Source organism: Cherax quadricarinatus, chromosome 17 (assembly GCF_038502225.1).
Source record: "Cherax quadricarinatus isolate ZL_2023a chromosome 17, ASM3850222v1, whole genome shotgun sequence".
NCBI classification, from domain to species: Eukaryota; Metazoa; Arthropoda; class Malacostraca; order Decapoda; family Parastacidae; genus Cherax; species Cherax quadricarinatus.
The window spans coordinates 10,460,805-10,484,109 of NC_091308.1; the positions used below are offsets into that span (position 1 = coordinate 10,460,805).

The 23,305-nt window shown below is 42.7% G+C and overlaps 1 protein-coding gene across 1 annotated transcript in view; it reads left to right on the forward strand.

The window, feature by feature from the left end:
• Positions 1-22,215, forward strand: part of LOC128686423 (zinc finger protein ZIC 4-like) — a 125,383-nt gene extending 103,168 nt beyond the window's left edge. The window contains exon 2 of the mRNA XM_053773338.2: positions 21,297-22,215. Coding sequence (XP_053629313.1) covers positions 21,297-21,808 — 512 coding nt within the window. The 3' untranslated portion in view covers positions 21,809-22,215. The remainder of the gene's footprint in view (positions 1-21,296) is intronic.
• Positions 22,216-23,305: the final 1,090 nt, after the last annotated feature.

A 23,305-nucleotide genomic window follows, 5' to 3' on the forward strand; every position in this document is an offset into this window, starting at 1 on the left:
CAGGTAGTGGTAGGCCGCTCCTTACCTCCGTGAACCATCCCCACCTCCTGTCTGCGCAGCGGCGGGGACACCCTCGCTAAATTATCGTCTGGTGAAAATAGCGAGAATGGCGTTGTAAGTTAGCGGGGGTCGGGGGGGAATTGTGTTCTACCCCTTCCCCCCTCCCCCCTTCCCTCCCCCTACCCCCCCTCTCTCTCTCTCTCTCTCTCTCTCTCTCTCTCTCTCTCTCTCTCTCTCTCTCTCTCTCTCTCTCTCTCTCTCTCTCTCTTTTTTTTTTTTTTTTTTTTTTTTTTTCTACACATGGTTTGACAAGGTTAAGGATCCCTAGGTTTATTGACAAGCTATTTACAGGTTAAGGATTCCTAACTCTTTCTCTCTCTCTCTCTCTCTCTCTCTCTCTCTCTCTCTCTCTCTCTCTCTCTCCCCCCCCCTTTCTCTTCCTTTCTCATATTATTCAGTCACCATCATGACTATCATCAATCATTCGCCATAACAATTACTGTCACAATTATTATTATAATCACGGAGGAGCGCTAAACCCTGAAGGGCCGTCAGGTAACATGGGGCCAGCTGCAGGAGTGGCCCTGCAGTTAAGCAGGAAGATGGCCACACCAGCAGGAGGATGGCCATAATAGTAAGAGGATGGCCACGCCAATAGGAGGGTGGCTTCACAAGCAGGAGAGTGGCCATACTAGTAGGAGGGTGGCCCGGGTGGCCACACCACCCTGTAAACCTGACATTTTTCCCTGGTTCACCACCCGCTGTGCTCTCTGTTTTTCCTCTCTGACTGAGAGAGTAGGGGAGAGGGTTGAGAGGGGGAGGGGATGAGTGGGGAAGGGGTTGAGAGATGGAGGGGATTAGTAGGGGAGGGGTTGAGATTATTATTATAATCAAGGGGGAAGCGCTAAACCCGGAGGATTATACAGCGCCTGGGGGGGGATGTGGAAGGCATTCAGGCTTAATTTGGGGAACTGGAGCACAGATCCAATTCCCTAAATCAAGAGCCCCTCACCAACATCAAGGAACCTTCCTTGAGGGGTGGAGGGGTTGAGAGATGGAGGGGTTGAGAGGGGAGGGGGATGACCGGGGGAGGAAGGAGGAAGGGCGGATGGGAGGGCTAAGAAAAGGAAGGGGTTTGAGAGAGGAGGGGTGCCAGGGTGGAACTGAGAGGGAGAAGGGAGGTTGGGAAGGGTTACCTGCCTGGAGTCTACCTGGAGGGTATTCCGGGAATCAACGCCCCCGCGGCCCGGTCCATGACCAGGCCTCCTCGTGGATCAGGGCCTGATCAACCAGACTGTTACTGCTGGTCGCACGTAGTCCAACGTACGAACCACAGCTCGGCTGATCCGGTACTGACTTTAGGTATCTGTCCAGCTCCCTCTTGAAGACAACCAGAGGTCTATTGGCAATTCCCCTTATGGCTGGTTGGAGGCTGTTGAACAGTCTTGGGCCCCGGACACTTATTGTGTTTTCTCTTAGTATACCAATGGCGCCCCTGCTTTTCACTGGGGGTATGTTGCATCGCTTGCCAAGTCTTTTGCTTTCGTAAGGAGTGATTTCTGTGTGCAGATTAGGGACCAGTCCCTCCAGAATCTTCCAAGTGTAAATTATGATGCATCTCTCTCGCCTGCCCTCCAGTGAGTACAAGTCAAGTGTTTCCAAGCTGAGAGGAGGGAAAGTTATGGGGGGGGGGGTTGAGAGGGTGGAGTGGGAGACTGGGAGGGGTTGGGGTGGGGAAGGGTGGCAGGGAGGGGTTGAGAGAGTGGATGATCAGCCTGGCAGTTCAGGAACTGTTTTTGAGGAATCTGTCGAGCTCCCTCTTGAAGAGTCACGGTTTGTTGTGATCTCTCTTATGCGTGAAAGGAGGGTGGTGAAGTGACTGGTAATCTTATCTACATCTACCGCTGTACTATCTACGATTACTCACTTCTCTCTACTTCTAAATTTACTCTCTACTTCTACCAGTTAAAATAATCACTTTAAGTCGTAAGTTTATGTAGCGCCTGAACTTACGTGCGCCTCTACCACATTATCCAATTACTGCATTCCACCTCTCCTCTACCCTCCTCAAACCTCCTCATCCCACCTATCCCTATCTCACCCCTCTTCTCTCTTCACCTCACCTCTTAAGCCCCCCATCAACCTTCCTCACCCCGAGTGCAAGTCTGATTTAAAACTACACATCATTAATTTAGTTATCAATTCTTTCTTCCTTACGTCTCCTCACACCTCATCATCATCCTCCCCCTTCCCACCTCACCCCTCCAACCAACCCGCAACATCACTATCTCTCGCTGTATCGACAAATCCCCTGTAATCTGACTTCCACCTGGTTAAAATCCTCCAGCAGCGGGTGTTTAGTGGGGTTCAGGCGTGTAATACCTCTTGATATAGTGTCGTAGCTATGATTCTACATATGGTCCGTCTTCCTTTAAGGCCGGAAACGTGCCCTGCTCATCGGTGGCTGATCAAGCTCTGAGCGAAACGTTTTTCCCCATAAAAACGTTGTTTGGGGTTTGTCTTTTTGCTACTGTTGGGAGTCAAGGTGTTGACGTTGTGTTAGAACTCCTGCGAGGTTGTTGATGCGACGACGTACACGGCGACCAGGCCTCCGGGAGGAGCATTAGGCGGAGGTAAACTTATAACCGACGCCCACTGAATAACAATACTGGTAGCGGAGACCGTTGCTGTGGACGACTGAGTGACTGCTAGATGCTGGCTATGCTGCCTCCTTCCCCTCCTGCGGCTGCTTCCCCCCTCTGCTACCCTACCCCCTCTCTCTCTCTCTCTCTCTCTCACTCACTCTTACACAGGGTTTTACAAGGTTAGTTTAAGGATTCCTAACTTTATTAACAGCTCTTAAGCTGTTACCTACATCAGCTCATTTAAAAACCTTTTTATTGTTATGAGATATACATATAAGAGACAAGATGAAGTTGGAGCCATCTGTGGGCCAGCAATTTCATTTGATCAACTGACTTTATTTCGAGCCATCCTGGGAATAAATGATCTCAGATGAAGTGATGTTCTGGAGAAGGTTACAGCCAGAGTGAAGTTGCTGCCCGTCTTGTGGTGTAGAAGCTCACTTTCTCTCTCTCTCTCTCTCTCTCTCTCTCTCTCTCTCTCTCTCTCTCTCTCTCTCTCTCTCTCTCTCTCTCTCTCTCTCTCTCTCTCTCTCTCTCTTTTGCTGATATAAAAATAACATCACTTTATTTTTGGCACTCGTAGTACAGTCAGCTCTTCTGTAGTGATTTTTTTTAATGTGACTGAAAAAGTACATCCACAATTTCATGGCACGTGAAAGGCCTTCATTTTTTTATGTACTTTTCAATTGCATTTGCAATAAAAAGAAAATCCACTATATGGAATTGGTTTATAAAAGCACTAACTGTATTCACACGTTGTCAATAGTACAGTTTTTTCTTAACGTAAGGCGATAATTGGATTTACTTTAGTCCCGATCCATGCATTTAATACATATACATACGCATGAAAAGGACGGAGAGTTAATTCCTTATTAACCACAAGGGGAGTGAGTGGCCTCTAGAGTCCAGACAGCGCGTGCTTTGGTCTCTCAGCCAGTAAGATAAGGATCCAAAGATCCTTAAGCGGGTGGCAGCGGGCTCTACAAGCCTGAGTACCGTGTTTATCGTCGGCCACGCGCTGCTGTTTGGAGAAGAGTTGCCCATACGATCCCCTGGTGTCGGAACACACTTCCCGGAGCTGCCAACTCCTTAGAACCCTACCTCAAAGGGATTCGGTCATAAAATCCCGAGTCTGTTTTTTTTGTTTATTTTGTTTTATACCCTACTTTATAGCTTTAACTGGGTACTTATGCGTCATGAATTCCATTTGGCCTGGCAAGTAATTTACAGTGTGAATAGAAATGAAAATTACAAGTTTATTGTTGGGAAACGGGGGGAGGAGAGTGTGACGTGAGCAGGAGTGACGTACCTGGCCGCCCTCAGTATAACTCGGGCCATTCATTCATTCCCTCCCATTCTTCCTGTTCCTACTCTGCTGAATGGCCATTATTGGACCGTATTTCAAGTGGCGAACCCTTGACAGAATGGGGCAGTTCTTCTTGGGAGAATTGATTATGTAAACTTCTTGGTCGTCTTCCGCTATTCAGCTTTTGTCGGTGTTCAGCTCCAGGCTCGAAATGAAAATTCACAACTGTAAAGTTGAGAGAAGATTCTCCCTGAGGCGGCCACGGCGACGTTAATGTTTTCTCACTTTTATTCTCAGTGTAAACAGATACAGCGAATTATCAAGTTGAAGGAGCATTATTATTATTATTATTATTATTATTATTATTATTATTATTATTATATTTAGGTTAAAATCTAGACTTAGCGTAAGGAGAGGTATACACTCAAGCCTCCTTCCGCCCATCGCGAGATAGACTAGACTATACAGAACTGTGCTTGACTGGTTGTGGTGTTACGGAAGATAGTCCCATGTTCTGGTCGTATTGAAGCGTCCAATGCTGTGGTCGTATTGATGTGTCCCATGTGTGGTCGTATTCATGCGTCCCATGCTATGATCGTATTCATGCGTCCCATGCTGTGGTCGTATTCGTGCGTCCCATGCTGTGGTCGTATTCATGCGTCCCATGCTGTGGTCGTATTCATGCGTCCCATGCTGTGGTCGTATTTGATGCCAGGCTCATGCTATAACTTTACTGAAGCCAAGCTTATACTGTGGTCTTGTTGAAGCCAAACTCTGTTGTGGTACTACTGAAGCTAGTCTCACGTTTTGGTCCTGAAGTTTACCTGTCGTTGCTTCCGGAGGTTTCCGCCCCCCTCTGCCAGGCCCTAGACCAGGTCTCCTGGTTGCTGACCTGATCAATCAAGCTGTTGGTGCCCGCCGCCCGCAACCCAATGTATGCACCACAGCCCGGCTGATCGAGAACTGTTTTGAGGAATCTGTCGACTTCCCTCTTACAGACAACTAGGAGTTTGTTGGTAATCCCCATTATCCATGAGAGACTGTTGAAGAGTCGTGGTCCCTTAACATTTATTGAGTTTTCTCTAAGTGTACTCATCACTTCCCTGTTTTTCATTGGAGGTATCCTGCACCGTCTGTCAAGCATTTTGTGTCCGTTAGGTTGTTGTTTCGATGTGAAGGTTTGGGACCAATCCCTCGAGTATCTTCCAGGTGTAAATTATAGTATATCTTTCTCGCTCATGTTGTAAGGAGTACATTTCTAGGGACTTCAAGCTCTCCTTGTTAATTATATGCTTGACTGAGTTATACGAGCTGTGAAGGCTCTCTGCACGTTCTCCAGTTCAGCAGTTTCGTCTGCCTTAAAGTGGGTCGCTAGTACACAGCAATATTCCTGCCGAGTGAGAACGAGTGGCCTGAACAGCGTCATCATTGACTTGGCAGCTCTTATTTTGAAGGTTCTAGTTATCCAACCAATCATTTTTCTTGCAGTCTGTATAATAACATTGTTCTGCACATTGAGCGTGAGATCTTCTGTCTTTATCACTCCCAGATCTCTCATATTTAACTTACGTTTTGTGGAGTGTTGGAGTGTCTCTCTTGTTAGGTAAGACACGCTTGCAACAGTTAGGTATCTTTATTTAGAGACGTTTTGCCTTCACAGTAGGATTCTTCAGTCGAGTACAGAAAATTTGGTAGAAGCAGGAGAGATGTGAAGACGATGTCATCAGTCCATCACCCTTGAAGACGTAGTTTTGAGGTGGTCAGTCCCTCAGCCTGGAGAAGAGTATAAATGGTCACCACTGAAAAGATGTGGTCTCTTCAGACAAGTACAGAAAAGTTGGTAGAAGAAGAAGAGACGTGAAGACGATATAATCAGTGTCCCATAGTCTGAAACATTGTTTTCAGATTATGGGCCACTGATTATATCGTCTTCACGTCTCTTCTGCTTCTACCAACTTTTCTCTACTTGACTGAAGAAGCCTAGCGATACGTCTCGAAATAGATACCTAACTGTTGCATATATGTGTTACCTAACAACTTGTCGGTGTTTTATACGATTTTAATATTCAGTGTGTCTCTTACTCCGATCTTGTTTCTATTTCCTCCATTCTTCCTTAACGTGGTAACTGAAGTTAGTCTCACGCTGCGGTCTTTCTGAAGCCAATCTCATGTCGTGGCCCTCATGAAGCAGGTAATATCAACTCCGGACATATTTTATATACACGCTGAAGGATATAGCTCTCATGATGTGTATGCACTGAGAGCAGCAACGGTGTGCAAAGATTTAGAGTATCCTTGACTATTGGTGTACAGGTGCCATACAGTATTGACGACCCTCGTTTATAACTGGAACAAAATGAATGACCACTTGATGACGGCACCAGTGCGTATATCAGGTCCCACGAGTAACTATCAAAAACTCGACAATTTCCCGGGCTCGAGGGCTTCCCTGTGCTTTTCAATGGTGACCATTTAGACCCGATTACCGACCGTACAGTGAGGCGCGGGACCCTAGTGCTGCCAGCCAGTCGGACCAGCGGCTTATGGTCAGGGCTGGAATTTGGGTAAGGTTTTTCGGGGAGCCCGAACGAACGTAGGGTGTTCGGTTGATCATTGTGTAGGTGGTATAATATATATATATATATATATATATATATATATATATATATATATATATATATATATATATATATATATATATATATATATATATATATATATATATATATATATATATATATATATATATATATATATATATATATATATATATATTCATTAAAATTTACTTTGCTTACATTCCAACAGCACGTCAATTCATGAAGAACCACAGGCCTCCACTCACTCATATCTAACACGCTTATGAAAGCCACTTGGATGTCCAAGTCCCTAGAAACCTTTATTTACCTCCTCAGTCGACCTTCCCTAGTTATACATTAAGACATACACACATACATAATGCAACTAGTAATTGAGGCATCACACAACTTCAGAAAATGAAACAAAAGTTCATGTACATAAATAAAAGATCAGACAGTTGGTTCTGAATTACCGACCGGTATCACTGAAATGCATTGCGTCAAAATGACGTAGAATGTTGTCATGCGGAAGGTGCTTAAGCAACTGAAAATCCGAGGTAGAGATGTAGAGATACAACAGGTGAGACAGAGATGGGGGGACTGCATCAACTTGGTCGTCCCCTCCCTAGCGACTAGTTGAAGATCGCCATTATAAGTTTAAACAAAGGTTGTGCTACTCCCTCAGTACCCACGGGAACGTGTTGTCAGGTTCCATGGCTTTTGTCATGTCTAGTTCCATCAGTATCTTCATCACTTCCTCTATTGTGATGGGGATATTTTCTAGTGTGTTCTAATGTGTTGTGGCTCCCGTGTCCTAAGGTATCAATTCTTCTTCCTCTGAAAATTTCCTTAAGTTTTCTGTATAATTTTTCGCACGCCTATTTGTTGTCTGCCATGAGACTTATGCTTTCTTATCATTTCGTCTTTCACTTTTTCCTTTCCCTTGTGGGTGTAGAAGAGCTTTGGCTGTTTTGGTCTTTTATACAAGATCGTTTTCCAAATTTCACTCAACTTCCTTCATTCCTATGCACAGTTATTTCTATCAGTTTTGCTCGTTTACCTGATTTATTCTGCTCTCTGAATCTCTTCAAGACTACTTCTCACTTTTCTTTGACCTTCCCTACTGCCATAGTTGAACTATGAGCCTTCACGTACTTTCCCTTCACCTTAGGCACTTTATCTTGTCTCATACGTATGCTTACCTGCTTGTGTGTGTGTGTGTGTGTGTGTGTGTGCGCAACTTCCAGGAGCATCAACAAGCAGACATTCACGGACTTATACACGACATTTATCAGGCCCATCTTGGAGGATGCAGCCAGTATGGAACCCACATCTGGTTAAGCATGTAAAGAAGCTGGAAAAAGTTCAAATGCTTGCATCAAAACTAGTCCCAGAGTTAGGGGATGTGACTTATTAGAAGAACCCAGATGAGCTAAACCTGACGACACTAGACGACAGAAGGACCAGAGGTGGCACTATCACGACGTGCAAATTACTCAGGGAATTTTGTTAGATTGGACAGGGAGAGTCTGTGAGGCGTGTCCTCATGTACACGATGTCACAGCTGGAATTTAAAATGAAGACGAGTCATAGGCTTGTTAGGAAATACTTCTTTAGCTTTAGAGTGGTCAGGAAATGGAATGACCTGGACAGAGAAGTGATAGAGGCACAATCTACACATGGCTTTAAGAATAGATATGAAAGGGTTATGGAAAACTGGAGGAAATAATAGCTAGCTCTGAGTATACTACAAACTCTAATAACACAATAGAGCAGAAAAGTAATGTGAAGGACCTGGGAGTGGTAATGTCCGAAGATCTCATCTTCAAGGACCACAACAATGCCACTATCACATCTTCGAGGAAAATGATGGGATGGATAATGAGAACATTCAAGACAAGAGATGCTAAGCCAATCATGATTCTTTTTAAATCACGTGTTCTCTCTAGGCTGGAATACTGCTGTACATTAACATCTCCATTCAAGGCAGGTGAAATTGCAGATGTACAGAGAACCTTTACTGCACATATAAGTTCCATAAAACACCTTAACTACTGAGAATGCCTGGAAGCACTTAACTTGTGCTCACTGGAGTGCAGGCGAGAGAGATATATTATAATCTACACCTGGAAGATTCTGGAGGGACTTGTCATAGGGATTCAAATTGATTGATTCGTGATAAGCACACATGATGGATGTCTTGGTAACATATATTAAGATGGTAAATAAGGGGACAATACTCAGAGCCTTTGCCTGTTCTGTCTACTCTCTACTATGCCTTGTCTTGAACTGAGCTACACAGTGCCCAGTGGGCATTTAAAGAGTTCGTGACGTAATGCCAGGTCAGTAGTGAGTCACATAATGGTCAGTGACATAAATGTCAGTGATTCATGCAGGGAGGCGGTGAATCAGTAACGGTTACTATGAGTACACAGTACTGACAGCTCGGTGATGCTAACATATGGCGTCCCGACATACAACTAATACAAACTAGAGGCTATAGGCATATGGCTCTGGGCTGATTCTATACAGTATCAGAGTACACAACAGTTGAACATTATAACTATACATAAGGATAATATTGGAATAGATGATAATGTAATGCATTACATGTATGATATATCACAATTCATACGAACTGATAGAATTAATGGTGGAATTATACAATAAAAGAGATAAAAAATGATCGATCAATCTCTATTCATGTGATCTATGGATTCTGAGGAAATATATGTTCGAACAAGAAGTATTTGACAGAAAAGGCAGACTTGGTGCACTCATATCTATTACTTTTAAATCTCAGAATTTGGAGAAAACGTGAACAGAGAACAAAAATTCTTGGATATTAATAAGTTGATATAGTAACAGACAGTTGAAATACATTTTAAACTATATTATTCATATTAAGATGGTAAATAAGGGGACAACACTCAGAGCCCTCGCCTGTCCTGTCTACTCTCTACTATGCCTTGTCTTGAACTGAGCTGCACAGTGCCCAGCGGGCATTCAAAGAGCTTGTGACGTCATGCTAGGTCAGCAGTGAGTCACATAACGGTCAGTGACATAACGGTCAGTGATTCACTCAGGGAGGCGGCGAATCAGTAATGGTTACTATGAGTACAGTAGTAAACAGTACTGACAGAATGGTCTCTAATCTGCATACAGAAATCACTCCCTACGAAATCAAAAGACTTGGCAGGCAATACAACATACCTCCAGTGAAAAGTAGGGGCGCAACTGGTACACTAAGAGAAAACACAATAAGTGTCCGGGACCCAAGACTGTTCAACAGCCTCCCACCAGCCATAAGGGGCATTATCAATAGACCCCTGGTTGTCTTCAAGAGGGAGCTGGACAGATACCTAAAGTCAGAGCTGGATCAGCCGGGCTGTGGTTCGTACGTTGGACTGCGTGCGGCCAGCAGTAACAGCCTCGTTGATCAAGCCCTGATCCACCGGGAGGCCTGGTCGTGGACCGGGCCACGGGGACGTTGACACCCGGAATGCCCTCCAGGTAGACAGCCAGGGGAGAGTGAAACAAGTAACAGAAGAGAGGCAGGGCCAGGAGCTGAAGCTTGACCCCTGCAACCACAATAAGGTGCATACAATTAGGTGAGTACACTCATTCTCTCTCACATACACAAACACGGAGAGGCTGGGCCAGGATCTGTGAATCGACCCCTGCAACCACAAATAGGTGAGTACATACATAGCATGTCATGTGTCGACTGACAAGTACCTTTGACAGCTGGTAATTTTCCCTCCCGCTCTCTCTCTCGCACACACACACACACACACACACACACACACACACACACACACACACACACACACACACACACACACACACACACACATAAACACACACACATAAACACACAGTAAGTGTAACAATCTGGAGAGTAATATAGTGGAGGCAGGATTCATACATAGCTTTAAGAAGAGGTACGATAAAGCTCATGGAGCAGGGAGAGAGTGGACCTAGTAGCGACCAGCGAAGAGACGGGGCCAGGAGCCATGAATCGACCCCTGCAACTACAAATAGGTGAGTACACACACACACACACACACACTCTTGAACAGGAACAATCCTGTGAGGGTAAAACCCAAACAAGCTGAGTACAAGGGTTCTACGTGTGATGGAGTGATCACTCACTTCTATTCCCACCACCCGGCCCATGAGGACAGGAACACGGGATATTTTATGACAACCAGTGATGGCTACCACATGGATATTTCTACCCGCCTGTGTTATGACAACCTGCGTTGGCCAGCACATCGTTACCTCTACTCTCCAGGTTATAGCAATCTACGTGCTGACCAGTACAACGTTGCCTTTGTCCGTGTATGACAACAAGCGTTGACCATTATTATTATTATTATTATTGTAATGGGGAAGCGCTAAACCCGTAGGATTATACAGCGCCTGTGGGGGATGGAAGGTATTCAGGCTTAATTCAGGGAACTGGAGCACAGATCCATTTCCCTAGATCAAGAGCCCCTCACCAGCATCAAGGAACCTCCCTTGAGGGGTCAGCGTTGGCCAGCACATCGTTACCTCAACTTGTCTGTTATGACAACCAGCGCACTGGTTAGCTCCTGAGTTCCTCTACCAGCTTCTGTTGACGAACATAAATATCCTTCACTTTTACAATGTTAGTTTAACTCTAACATTCGTGGGTGACACTGTATGCAGGTTGGTCGCTGGTGTGACTATTAAGGCGAACACCAAGCACTTCATGTGGCTTTTGATGTTCTCGTGTTTGTGTCGCTGGTGTCAGTATTAAGGCAGAAACTATGCATACTATTCCTTCACTGTTAATCAGATAATGTTCACCTGGGTGATACTGTATCCATGCTGGGTCGGTAGTGTTATTAAGGCGGACACTTGAGTATGTTACTCCTTTGTCTGGGGCATGCTGTACTCGTAGTGTCAGTATTAAGGCGGACACTGAGTATATTACTCCTCCTCCCCTTCATTGTTCGCTCCCCTCCACCACACTTTATTAAACAACTGCCCATAAACTCTTTTTCATCAACTGTGTTTACCTCAGACACGACAACAGTGAGCTGGTCAAGCGTCTAACCTGCCGACGATGTACCAAGACGGTTCGAAGCTGGGCTGTCAAGTGTCATTGTCTCGAAGGAACGGTGGTGAGGAATGTTATATAGTGGACCTTCTAAATAGTGTTTCCCTGCAGTGCTCAAGTGCCATATAAACGCCCAGGAGGCGCTGGTGTTGAGTGACGTATTACGAGCGGCAGGCGGCTCCCACACAAGTGAAATATGGATGCCCGTCTACGGTTCTGCGTGGAGTAGGATTTACCGCTGTCAAGTCCTTTGATAAATGGTCGGTATTACATTTTTTTGGGATACTCGGCTTGATGACTTGACAACATGTACAGCTTTTTAAAAATAAATTATAATTTCCCCCTTTATCATTTTTTTAAACTAATCAACGCAAGGAACAAAAGAGCCCCAACTTAATTTGTTTTATAATAATATCACATAATTTACCAAACTTGCCAAATATTTTTTGCATATCTATATTTGTTTTACCTTAGCGAGGAGGGAGAGTGTTCCGGGTGGCCAACCTCTCCGCGGCCCACTCCATGACCAGGCCTCGCTGTGGATCAGGCCCTAAACAACCAGGCTGTTACTGCCGGCCTCACGCAATCCAACATACGAACCACAGCCCGGCTGGTCAGGTGCCTGTCCAGCAGGACAGGCACCTGACAGCTAGGGGTCTGTTGGTAATCCCCTTATGTATGCTGGGAGGCAGTTGAACAGGAATGACAAATCTTCCGGTGACCCAAAGACTGAAACAAAAGAAGTACTCGCTATTTTATAAATGTTTGGGTAGATTCATCTCCCCTCCTTTTCAGTTTAGTCTAAAAAGAATCAATAAAATAACCATTATAGTGGAAAATGGTTGTTCATCCTAATCCTCCTGAATGAAAATCTGGGCCACAACACCCAGGCAGGACGGTTCCCATCCCACGTTAGGACCTTTATCTAAATAGTGTTCACATATATGCTTCAATGTAAACATCTGAGCCACACATCCCCCACCCATTCTAAAGCCTCCTTGATCATCCTGCTGTCTGTCTTACCTCTAATTCTGTCAATAATAACCCTACCGTACACTTAACCTAGTATATTCAGTAAACTTATTCCCCTATAATTTTTACAATCTCTGTTGTCCCCCTTCCCTTCATATAAAGGAACTATACATGTTCTCTCCCAATCCCTACGTACCTTCCCTTCTTTCATACATTTATTAAACAAAATACCAACCACTCTAACACTATAACTCACCCTGCTTTTAACATTTCTGTCATGATCCCATCAGGTCCAGCTGCTTTACCCTCTTTCATTCTACGTAATGCCTCATGCACGTCCCCCACACTCACATCCTGCTCTTCTTCACTCCTAAAAGATGTTATACCTCCCTGGCCAGTGCATGAAATTACTGCCTCCCTTTCTTCATCGACATTTAAAAGTTCCTCAAAATATTCCCGCCATCTACCCAATACCTCCAGCTCCCCATCTACTAACTCCCCTTCTCTGTTTTTAACTGACAAATCCATTCGTTCCCTAGGCTTTCTTAACTTGTTTATCTCACTCCTAAATTTGTTTCTTATTCTCAGAAAAATTTCTTGACAGTGCCTCTCCCACTCTATCATCTGCTTTCCTTCTGCACTCTCTCACCATTCTCTTCACCTTTCTTTTACTCTCCATATACTCTGCCCTTCTTATATCACTTCTGCTTTGTAAAAACTTCTCATAAGCTACCTTTTTCTCTTTTATCGCACCTTGTACCTTGTCACCAATCACTCCTCTTTCCTCCTGCACCCACCCTTCTATAGCCACAAACTTCTGCCCCACATTCTAATACTGCATTTTTAAAAACTATCCCATCCCTCTTCAACCCCTCCCCTCCCACTACCCATACTTGCACTAGCCCACCTTTCTGCCAATAGTTGCTTATATGTCACCCTAACTTCCTCCTCCCTTAGTTAATAAACTTTCACCTCTCTCTTACTTACTGTTGACATTTTCCTTTTGTTACATTTATCTCTTACTCTAACTGTAGCTACAACTAAATAATGATCCGATATATCCGTTGCCCCTCTATAAACATATACATCCTGAAGCCTACCCATCAACCTTTTATCCACCAATACATAATCTAACAAACTAGTTTCATTCCGTGCTATATCATATCTTGTATACTTATTTATTCTCTTTTTCATAAAATATGTATTGTTTATTACCAAACCTCTTTTTACACATAGTTCAATTAAAGGCTCCCCATTTTCATTTACCCCTGGCACCCCAAATTTACCTACTAATCCCTCTACAACATTTTTACCCACTTTAGCAATAAGATCCCCAACCACAAGTACTCTCTCACTTGGTTCAAAACTCCCGACGCACTTACTCAACATTTCCCAAAATCTCTCTCTCTCTTCTACACTTCTCTCTTCTCCAGGTGCATAAAAACTTACTATAACCCACTTTTCACAACCAACCCTTATTTTACCCCACATAATCCTTGAATTTATACATTTAAGTTCCCTCCTTTCCTGCTATAGCTTATCCTTCAGCATTATTGCTACTCTTTCCTTAGCTCTAATTCTATTAGAAACCCCTGACCTAATCCCTTCTATTTCTCCCCACTGAAACTCTCCTACCCCCCGTCAGATCGGAGAAAAGATTCTTATTTCACTTCCCCATGGATATGAAAGGAAAAGTAATAAGAACAAGAACTATTAAGATGGAATCAAAGAAAGCTCAGATGAGTGTGTATACATAAACGTGTACATGCATATGTAGTGTTACGTCAGTGTAAGTAGAAGTAGCAAGACATACGCGAAATCTTGCATGTTTATGAGACAGAAAAAAGACACCAGCAGTCCTACTATCATGTAAAACAAATATATATATATATATATATATATATATATATATATATATATATATATATATATATATATATATATATATATATATATATATATATATATATATGTTTTGCATGATGGTAGGATTGCTGGTTTCTTTTTCTTTTTCTGTCTCATAAACACGCTAGATAACAGGGATATCTTGCTACTCCTACTTACACTTTGGTCACACTTCACAGACACGCACATGCATATATATATACATACATCTAGGTTTTTCTCCTTTTTCTAAATAGCTCTTGTTCTTCTTTATTTCTTCTATTGTCCATGGGGAAGTGGAAAAGAATCTTTCCTCCGTAAGCCGTGCGTGTCGTATGAGGCAACTAAAATGCCGGGAGCAATGGGCTAGTAACCCCTTCTCCTGTAGACACTTACTAAAAAAGAGAAGAAGAAAAACTTTATAAAACTGGGATGCTTAAATGTGCGTGGATGTAGTGCGGATGACAAGAAACAGATGATTGCTGATGTTATGAATGAAAAGAAGTTGGATGTCCTGGCCCTAAGCGAAACAAAGCTGAAGGGGGTAGGAGAGTTTCAGTGGGGGGAAATAAATGGGATTAAATCTGGAGTATCTGAGAGAGTTAGAGCAAAGGAAGGGGTAGCAGTAATGTTAAATGATCAGTTATGGAAGGAGAAAAGAGAATATGAATGTGTAAATTCAAGAATTATGTGGATTAAAGTAAAGGTTGGATGCGAGAAGTGGGTCATAATAAGCGTGTATGCACCTGGAGAAGAGAGGAATGCAGAGGAGAGAGAGAGATTTTGGGAGATGTTAAGTGAATGTATAGGAGCCTTTGAACCAAGTGAGAGAGTAATTGTGGTAGGGGACCTGAATGCTAAAGTAAGAGAAACTTTTAGAGAGGGTGTGGTAGGTAAGTTTGGGGTGCCAGGTGTAAATGATAATGGGAGCTCTTTGATTGAACTTTGTATAGAAAGGGGTTTAGTTATAGGTAATACATATTTTAAGAAAAAGAGGATAAATAAGTATACAAGATATGATGTAGGGCGAAATGACAGTAGTTTGTTGGATTATGTATTGGTAGATAAAAGACTGTTGAGTAGACTTCAGGATGTACATGTTTATAGAGGGGCCACAGATATATCAGATCACTTTCTAGTTTTAGCTACACTGAGAGTAAAAGGTAGATGGGATATAAGGAGAATAGAAGCATCAGGGAAGAGAGATGTGAAGGTTTATAAACTAAAAGAGGAGGCAGTTAGGGTAAGATATAAACAGCTATTGGAGGATAGATGGGCTAATGAGAGCATAGGCAATGGGGTCGAAGAGGTATGGGGTAGGTTTAAAAATGTAGTTTTAGAGTGTTCAGCAGAAGTTTGTGGTTACAGGAAAGTGGGTGCGGGAGGGAAGAGGAGCGATTGGTGGAATGATGATGTAAAGAGAGTAGTAAGGGAGAAAAAGTTAGCATATGAGAAGTTTTTACAAAGTAGAAGTGATGCAAGGAGGGAAGAGTATATGGAGAAAAAGAGAGAGGTTAAGAGAGTGGTGAAGCAATGTAAAAAGAGAGCAAATGAGAGAGTGGGTGAGATGTTATCAACAAATTTTGTTGAAAATAAGAAAAAGTTTTGGAGTGAGATTAACAAGTTAAGAAAGCCTAGAGAACAAATGGATTTGTCAGTTAAAAATAGGAGAGGAGAGTTATTAAATGGAGAGTTAGAGGTATTGGGAAGATGGAGGGAATATTTTCAGGAATTGTTAAATGTTGACGAAGATAGGGAAGCTGTGATTTCGTGTATAGGACAAGGAGGAATAACATCTTGTAGGAGTGAGGAAGAGCCAGTTGTGAGTGTGGGGGAAGTTCGTGAGGCAGTAGGTAAAATGAAAGGAGGTGAATGTATTCAGATATTTGGGAGTGGACGTGTCAGCGGATGGGTCTATGAAAGATGAGGTGAATCATAGGATTGATGAGGGAAAAAGAGTGAGTGGTGCACTTAGGAGTCTGTGAAGACAAAGAACTTTGTCCTTGGAGGCAAAGAGGGGAATGTATGAGAGTATAGTTTTACCAACGCTCTTATATGGGTGTGAAGCATGGGTGATGAATGTTGCAGCGAGGAGAAGGCTGGAGGCAGTGGAGATGTCATGTCTGAGGGCAATGTGTGGTGTGAATATAATGCAGAGAATTCGTAGTTTGGAAGTTAGGAGGAGGTGCGGGATTACCAAAACTGTTGTCCAGAGGGCTGAGGAAGGGTTGTTGAGGTGGTTCGGACATGTAGAGAGAATGGAGCGAAACAGAATGACTTCAAGAGTGTATCAGTCTGTAGTGGAAGGAAGGCGGGGTAGGGGTCGGCCTAGGAAAGGTTGGAGAGAGGGGGTAAAGGAGGTTTTGTGTGCGAGGGGCTTGGACTTCCAGCAGGTATGCGTGAGCGTGTTTGATAGGAGTGAATGGAGACAAATGGTTTTTAATACTTGACGTGCTGTTGGAGTGTGAGCAAAGTAACATTTATGAAGGGGTTCAGGGAAACCGGCAGGCCGGACTTGAGTCCTGGAGATGGGAAGTACAGTGCCTGCACTCTGAAGGAGGGGTGTTAATGTTGCAGTTTAAAAACTGTAGTGTAAAGCACCCTTCTGGCAAGACAGTGATGGAGTGAATGATGGTGAAAGTTTTTCTTTTTCGGGCCACCCTGCCTTGGTGGGAATCGGCCAGTGTGATAATAATATATATATATATATATATAATATATATATATATATATAATATATATATATATATATATATATATATATATATATATATATATATATATATATATTTATATATATATAATGTGGAGCCGAATAGGCAGAACTTGCGATCTTGGCTTACATAGCAACGCTCATCTTGCCATATAGGACAAGTGAAAATTTGTGTATGCAATAATTTTGCCAAAATCATTCTGAACCTAACGAAAAAAATATATTTGATTGTGTTTTTTAGTACTAAATTATTGTAAACGTATTTAAAATATATTTAGTTGGGTTAGGCTAAAATAAATCGTTCTTGTTATAATAAGGTTAGGTAAGTTTTCTAAGATTCTTTTGGTGCAAAATGAAATTTTTTTTCATTAACATTAATGAAAAAATATATCTTTAAAAGTATAAGAGAAAATTTTAGAAAGGACTTAATTTTAAACGAGTTCTTGCTAATTGACCAGTTTTACATATTCGGCACGACATATATATATATATATATATATATATATATATATATATATATATATATATATATATATATATATATATATATATATATATATCCTGTGTCACAAACCTGCTGGAGTTCTATGACAGGGTGACAGCAGTAAGACAAGAGAGAGAGAGCGGTGGGTAGACTGCATTTTCTTGTACTGTAAGAAGGCGTTTGACACAGTTCCACACAAGAGATTAGTGCAAAAAATGGAGGACCAGGTAGGGATAGCAGGGAAGGCACTACAGTGGATTAGGAAATACCTGTCAGGAAGACAGCATGGTACGCGGCGAGGTGTCAGAGTGGGCACCTGTGACGAGTGGGGTTAAACACGGGTCAGTCCCAGGACCGGTGCTGTTTTTTGTATTTATGAACGACATGACGGAAGGAAAAGACTCCAAAGTGATGTGAAGTTGATGAGAAGTCAGTCGGACGAGGACCAGGAAGAACTACAAAGGGATCTGGACAGGCTACAGGCCTGGTCCAGCAATTGGCTCCTGGAGTTCATCCCCATCAAGTGCAAAGTCATGAAGATTGGGGAAGGGCAAAGATCACAGACGGAGTACAGTCTAGGGGACCAGAGACTGTAAACCTCACTCAAGGAAAAAGATCTTGGGTAAGTATAACACCGGGCACATTTCCTGAGGCGCACATCAACCAAATAACTGCTGCAGCATATGGATGCCTAGCAAACCTAAGAACAGCATTCCGACATCTTAATAAGGAATCGTTCAGGACCCTGTACACTGTGTATGTTAGGCTCATATTGGAGTATGCGGCACCAGTTTGGAACCCACATCTAGCCAAGCACGTAAACTAGAGAAAGTGCAAAGGTTTGCAACAAGACTAGTCCCAGAGCTAAGGGGTATGTCCTATGAAGAAAGGTTAAGTGAAATCGACCTGACGACGCTGGAGGACAGGAGAGATAGGGGGACATGATATCGACATATAAAATACTGAGAGGAATTGACAAGGTGGACAGAGACAGAATGTTCCAGAGATGGGACACAGCTTCAAGGGGACACAGTTGGAAATTGAAGACACAGATGAATCACAGGGATGTTAGGAAGTATTTCTTCAGTCACAGAGTAGTCAGGAATTGGAATAGTTTGGGAAGCGATGTAGTGGAGGCAGGATCCATTCATAGCTTTAAGGAGAGATATGATCAAGCTCATGGCGCAGGGAGAGTGACCCAGTAGCGGCCAGTGAAGAAGCGGGGCCAAGAGCTATGGCTCGACCCCTGCAACCACAACTAGGTGAGTACACAAACACACACACACACACACACACATATATATATATATATATATATATATATATATATATATATATATATATATATATATATATATGTCATGCCGAATAGGCAGAACTTGCGATCTTGGCTTAAATAGCAACGCTCATCTTGCCATATAGGACAAGTGAAAATTTGTGTATGCAATAATTTCGCCAAAATCATTCTGAACCTAACAAAAAAAATGTATTTCACTGTGTTTGTTTAGTATTAAATTATTGTAAACGAATCTAAAATATATTTAGTTGGGTTAGGCTAAAATAAATTGTTCTTGTTATTATAAGGTTAGGTAAGTTTTCTAAGATTCTTTTGGAGCAAAATTAAATTTTTTACATTAACTTTAATGAAAAAAATATATCTTTAAACGTATAAGAGAAAATTTTAGAAAGGACTTAATTTTAAATGAGTTCTTGCTAATTGACCAGTTTTACATATTTACATATATAATTTTAGATAACAAGAACACTTAACCAACCATTCCATGGGCGATGAATTCCTTTAATATTAAGTGCCTTAACCTACACCTCCAAAAAGCACATCACTAGAAATCCCTCGGTATTATTACTATCATATTACCTGATGCATCAGTACAAGATTCCACTGGCATGGCTGCACCTAATGTTTTTGTCAGTGCCTCTCGAAAGAATTATGGGACCCATGCTGGTTTAGGAATAAGCATTTCTTAATGGACTTCTGCACTACAAACTGAACTGTTTGCATCCCTAATGAAGTGTTTGTATCTCTAATGGCACTAAAGTTAACTTATGACAATGAGTTTGACTCCTTGTTTCTTATTCTCTCATCACTGAATGCAGTGGTTAATGAAGTGCTAATTGGAGATACCAAGTATTCATGATGTAAAAATTGAAAGAGCAATAAATATATGCTTATTTGTTTGTGTATATCGTTTTGCATGATCTTATTCCTGAGTATTGTTTGAGAGAATATGTTGCCTACAGTCTTTGTTATAACTTTTACCAGAAATTAAAAATTATAATTATAGTTTGGGGCAGCAGGCCTCCAGCAGCAGTAGCCTGGTTGACCAGGCAAGCACCAGACGAGTCTGGCCCACGGCCGGGCTCCGAGAGATGTGAAACTCTCGAAATTCCTTCTAAATTATAATAAACATCATAGGAATGAAAACAGAAGAAGTCTGATGTGAATGAAGACTCGCATATTTATGGAGCAACATGAAATGTAAACTATGATAGAATTGTTATGGCTAGGCTCAGGCTTGGTAAAACGACAGAGTTGTTATGGCTAGGATCAGGCTTGGTAAAACGACAGAATTGTTATGGCTAGGCTCAGGCTTGGTAAAACGAGAGTTGTTATGGCTAGGATCAGGCTTGGTAAAACGACAGAGTTGTTATGGCTAGGATCAGGCTTGGTAAAACGACAGAATTGTTATGGCTAGGCTCAGGCTTGGTAAAACGACAGAGTTGTTATGGCTAGGCTCAGGCTTGGTAAAACGACAGAGTTGTTATGGCTAGGCTCAGGCTTGGTAAAACGTACTTCCCACAGTTTGAATGTACACAGCCACTGATCAAACAACATTTATCATCGCTTTCTTGAACACATTTTGCTTGCTAGAGATAGGCAACACAATAATTTACATATTAGTAAATGCATCTCACTGACAAAATACAATACCATTATTCTGAGCAAATATCCTAAATTTTCACTCACAGAACGGGACTCACGCCGTGTGTTCTAGTCTCACCCGTACGGTGATTTACATGCAGTCGAGTTACTACGAGTTCATGAGGTCTAAATTTCGCTGTAACAGACGAAAGACTGATGAATTTCTAAATAACATGTACTCAAATGTACGCCTGTAAATACTTTTAGGGCCTATTTTCTAGATTTTTTTTTTTTTTTTTGGAAAGCATATGCTGTCACCTACAGTCTTCAGGATGGAGTTGAGCTGCACACTAACCTAGCCGCATTTTTATATTAATCTTTACTCCTAAAACGACTTCTACGGCTTCATTATTTATTCATATAATTAATTTTGATTCCAGGAGAATATTGGAACTGGGTCTTTGAATTTATGTTCATGCTATACCATACTTTTCACTGTCTATTATTGTATTCATAAATTTTTCGGTTTGTCAGAATTCTGTATGTATTCTAGGTTTAGGATTTGCCCTTGAATATAATAAAAATAATAATTAATAATAATAATATTATTATTAATTATATTAATATAAATATATAATAAATATATTATTATAAATATATAATATATATAGTATTATTGCTATTATTGTTACTAATGATAATGTATGTCTTCAGAATCACTAATTTCATTTGTTTTTTTACAGGTGAGAAGCCGTTCCGCTGTGAGTACGAAGGCTGTGATCGACGGTTTGCCAACTCCTCCGACAGGAAGAAACACTCACACGTTCACACCTCCGACAAGCCCTACAACTGCAAGGTTCGGGGCTGCGACAAGTCCTACACGCACCCGTCCTCTCTCAGGAAACACATGAAGGTTCATGGCAAGTCGCCCCCGCCTTCGGGCTCCGGCTACGAGAGCGATGACTCCACTACGACCAATGGTACCTCCACCTCCTCCTCCCTCGTGTCCTCGTCCAACACGGGCCAGACGGCGCTTGTGCCTAGCTCAGGTCTCGGAGGTACGGGTGGGAGCGGCGCAGGGGGCGGCACGGGCGGCGTTGGGGGCGGCACGGGTGGTGGGGGCGGGCACTCCACTAATCTGAGTGAGTGGTATGTGTGTCAGAGTGCCGCTGGTATGCCCACGCCGCCCAGCAACGAACACAGTCCTGTTGGGGGGTTGACTCACGTCTTACCGCCCACTTCGACGGCGTACTAGCAGTGTTTATATCTGCGGTGCCCCCACACTCACACTTCCCCCCACCTCTCACCCCTCCTCTGGTAAGCCTCCTTTTACGGGGAGGTACCAGCAGGAGACCCCACCGTGGGGGCCCCGTTTCTCCCCCGTCCTCAGCGATGTACATAGCATGTACAAAGTATATAGTGTACATAATGTACAGACAGTTTATATTGGTAAGTTTGTACCGCGCGACGTGCGGGCGTCCGACCCACCTGCCTGGGCTGGTCCCTGCAACTGAGACCTGACACAAATGTTTTTATACAACCACTAAGGTGCTTAACACATTTTATTTATTATGTTCACTCTGTGAAGGACACGCGTGTTGTACCGCCGTTCATGTATAATTATGTATAGTCTTGTTTTCCTTCATTAAAACAATAAAATCTACATCTGTGAATGGAACACATGAGATCACGTGACTGACAGCCTAGCTCTGTGTCTAAGCCAGGGGCGAGAGTGGCACTCCCAGACCCTGGGGAGCCACCTCATGGCTCTGGGGGACGGGGTTCACTCCCTGGCCCTGTGGGAGGGGTGTTCCAGACCCAGGAGGATGGGAGTCACTCCCTCACCGTGGTGGATGGGATATCACTCCCTCTCCTTGAAAGGGGAGACGTCACGTCCTGGCTAGAGATAGGGGATAAGGGGAACTTTCTCCTTTTCCTGAGTAAAGGGGTGCTGCTGCAAGGTACGATTTCCCTTTTCCAGAACCCCCATTTCCAGGACGCATCATGTATCCTTGTAATCTACTTACTACCGCCTAAAGGACAGGCACGGGGTGACTACCGCCAGAAAACTAAGTATTAGGTCAAAAACTTTACGTCAAACTAACCTTCTCAAAAGGGTAACTTTCTGGCTGACGTCACGTGATTGACAGAGTTCTTGTTTCATTCTCCTTCACCCGGCCAATAGCGTGCCAGACTCCGGCAAGCAGTGATAACAGACGTAATGCCGATAATGTGTTAAGTTACGGCAGAGCTGTCACATGCTGCAACGTCGACGTGCTGACAAAAAGTGAAGTTTGAACAAAAATTTGATTGAAATGACGAAACTTGCAGAATTACAGAGTACAAATACTACGAGACAGTGTGTTAACATATGAAATGATTGGATTATTATTATTATTATTATTATTATTATTATTATTATTTTATTTTTTGTTGTTATTGTTCTTGAATTTAGGGGGAAGCGCTAAATTCGTATGAAACACACAGCGCTTGGGGAATGACAGGCAAATGGGTTGACACAATGTGAAAGGAGACAGCTTGACATGTTTATGAAGGGAGACAGCTTAAAACGTTGTTTGTAACAGTAGACAGCTTGAAACATTGTGACGGTAGACAGATTGTCACATTGTTTATACAACAGACACCCTGAAATATTGTTTATGACTAGAGACAGCAGGACATATTGTTTGTGACAACAGACAGCTTGACATAGTGTGACAGCAGATTGACACACACTTTGTGACAGGAGACA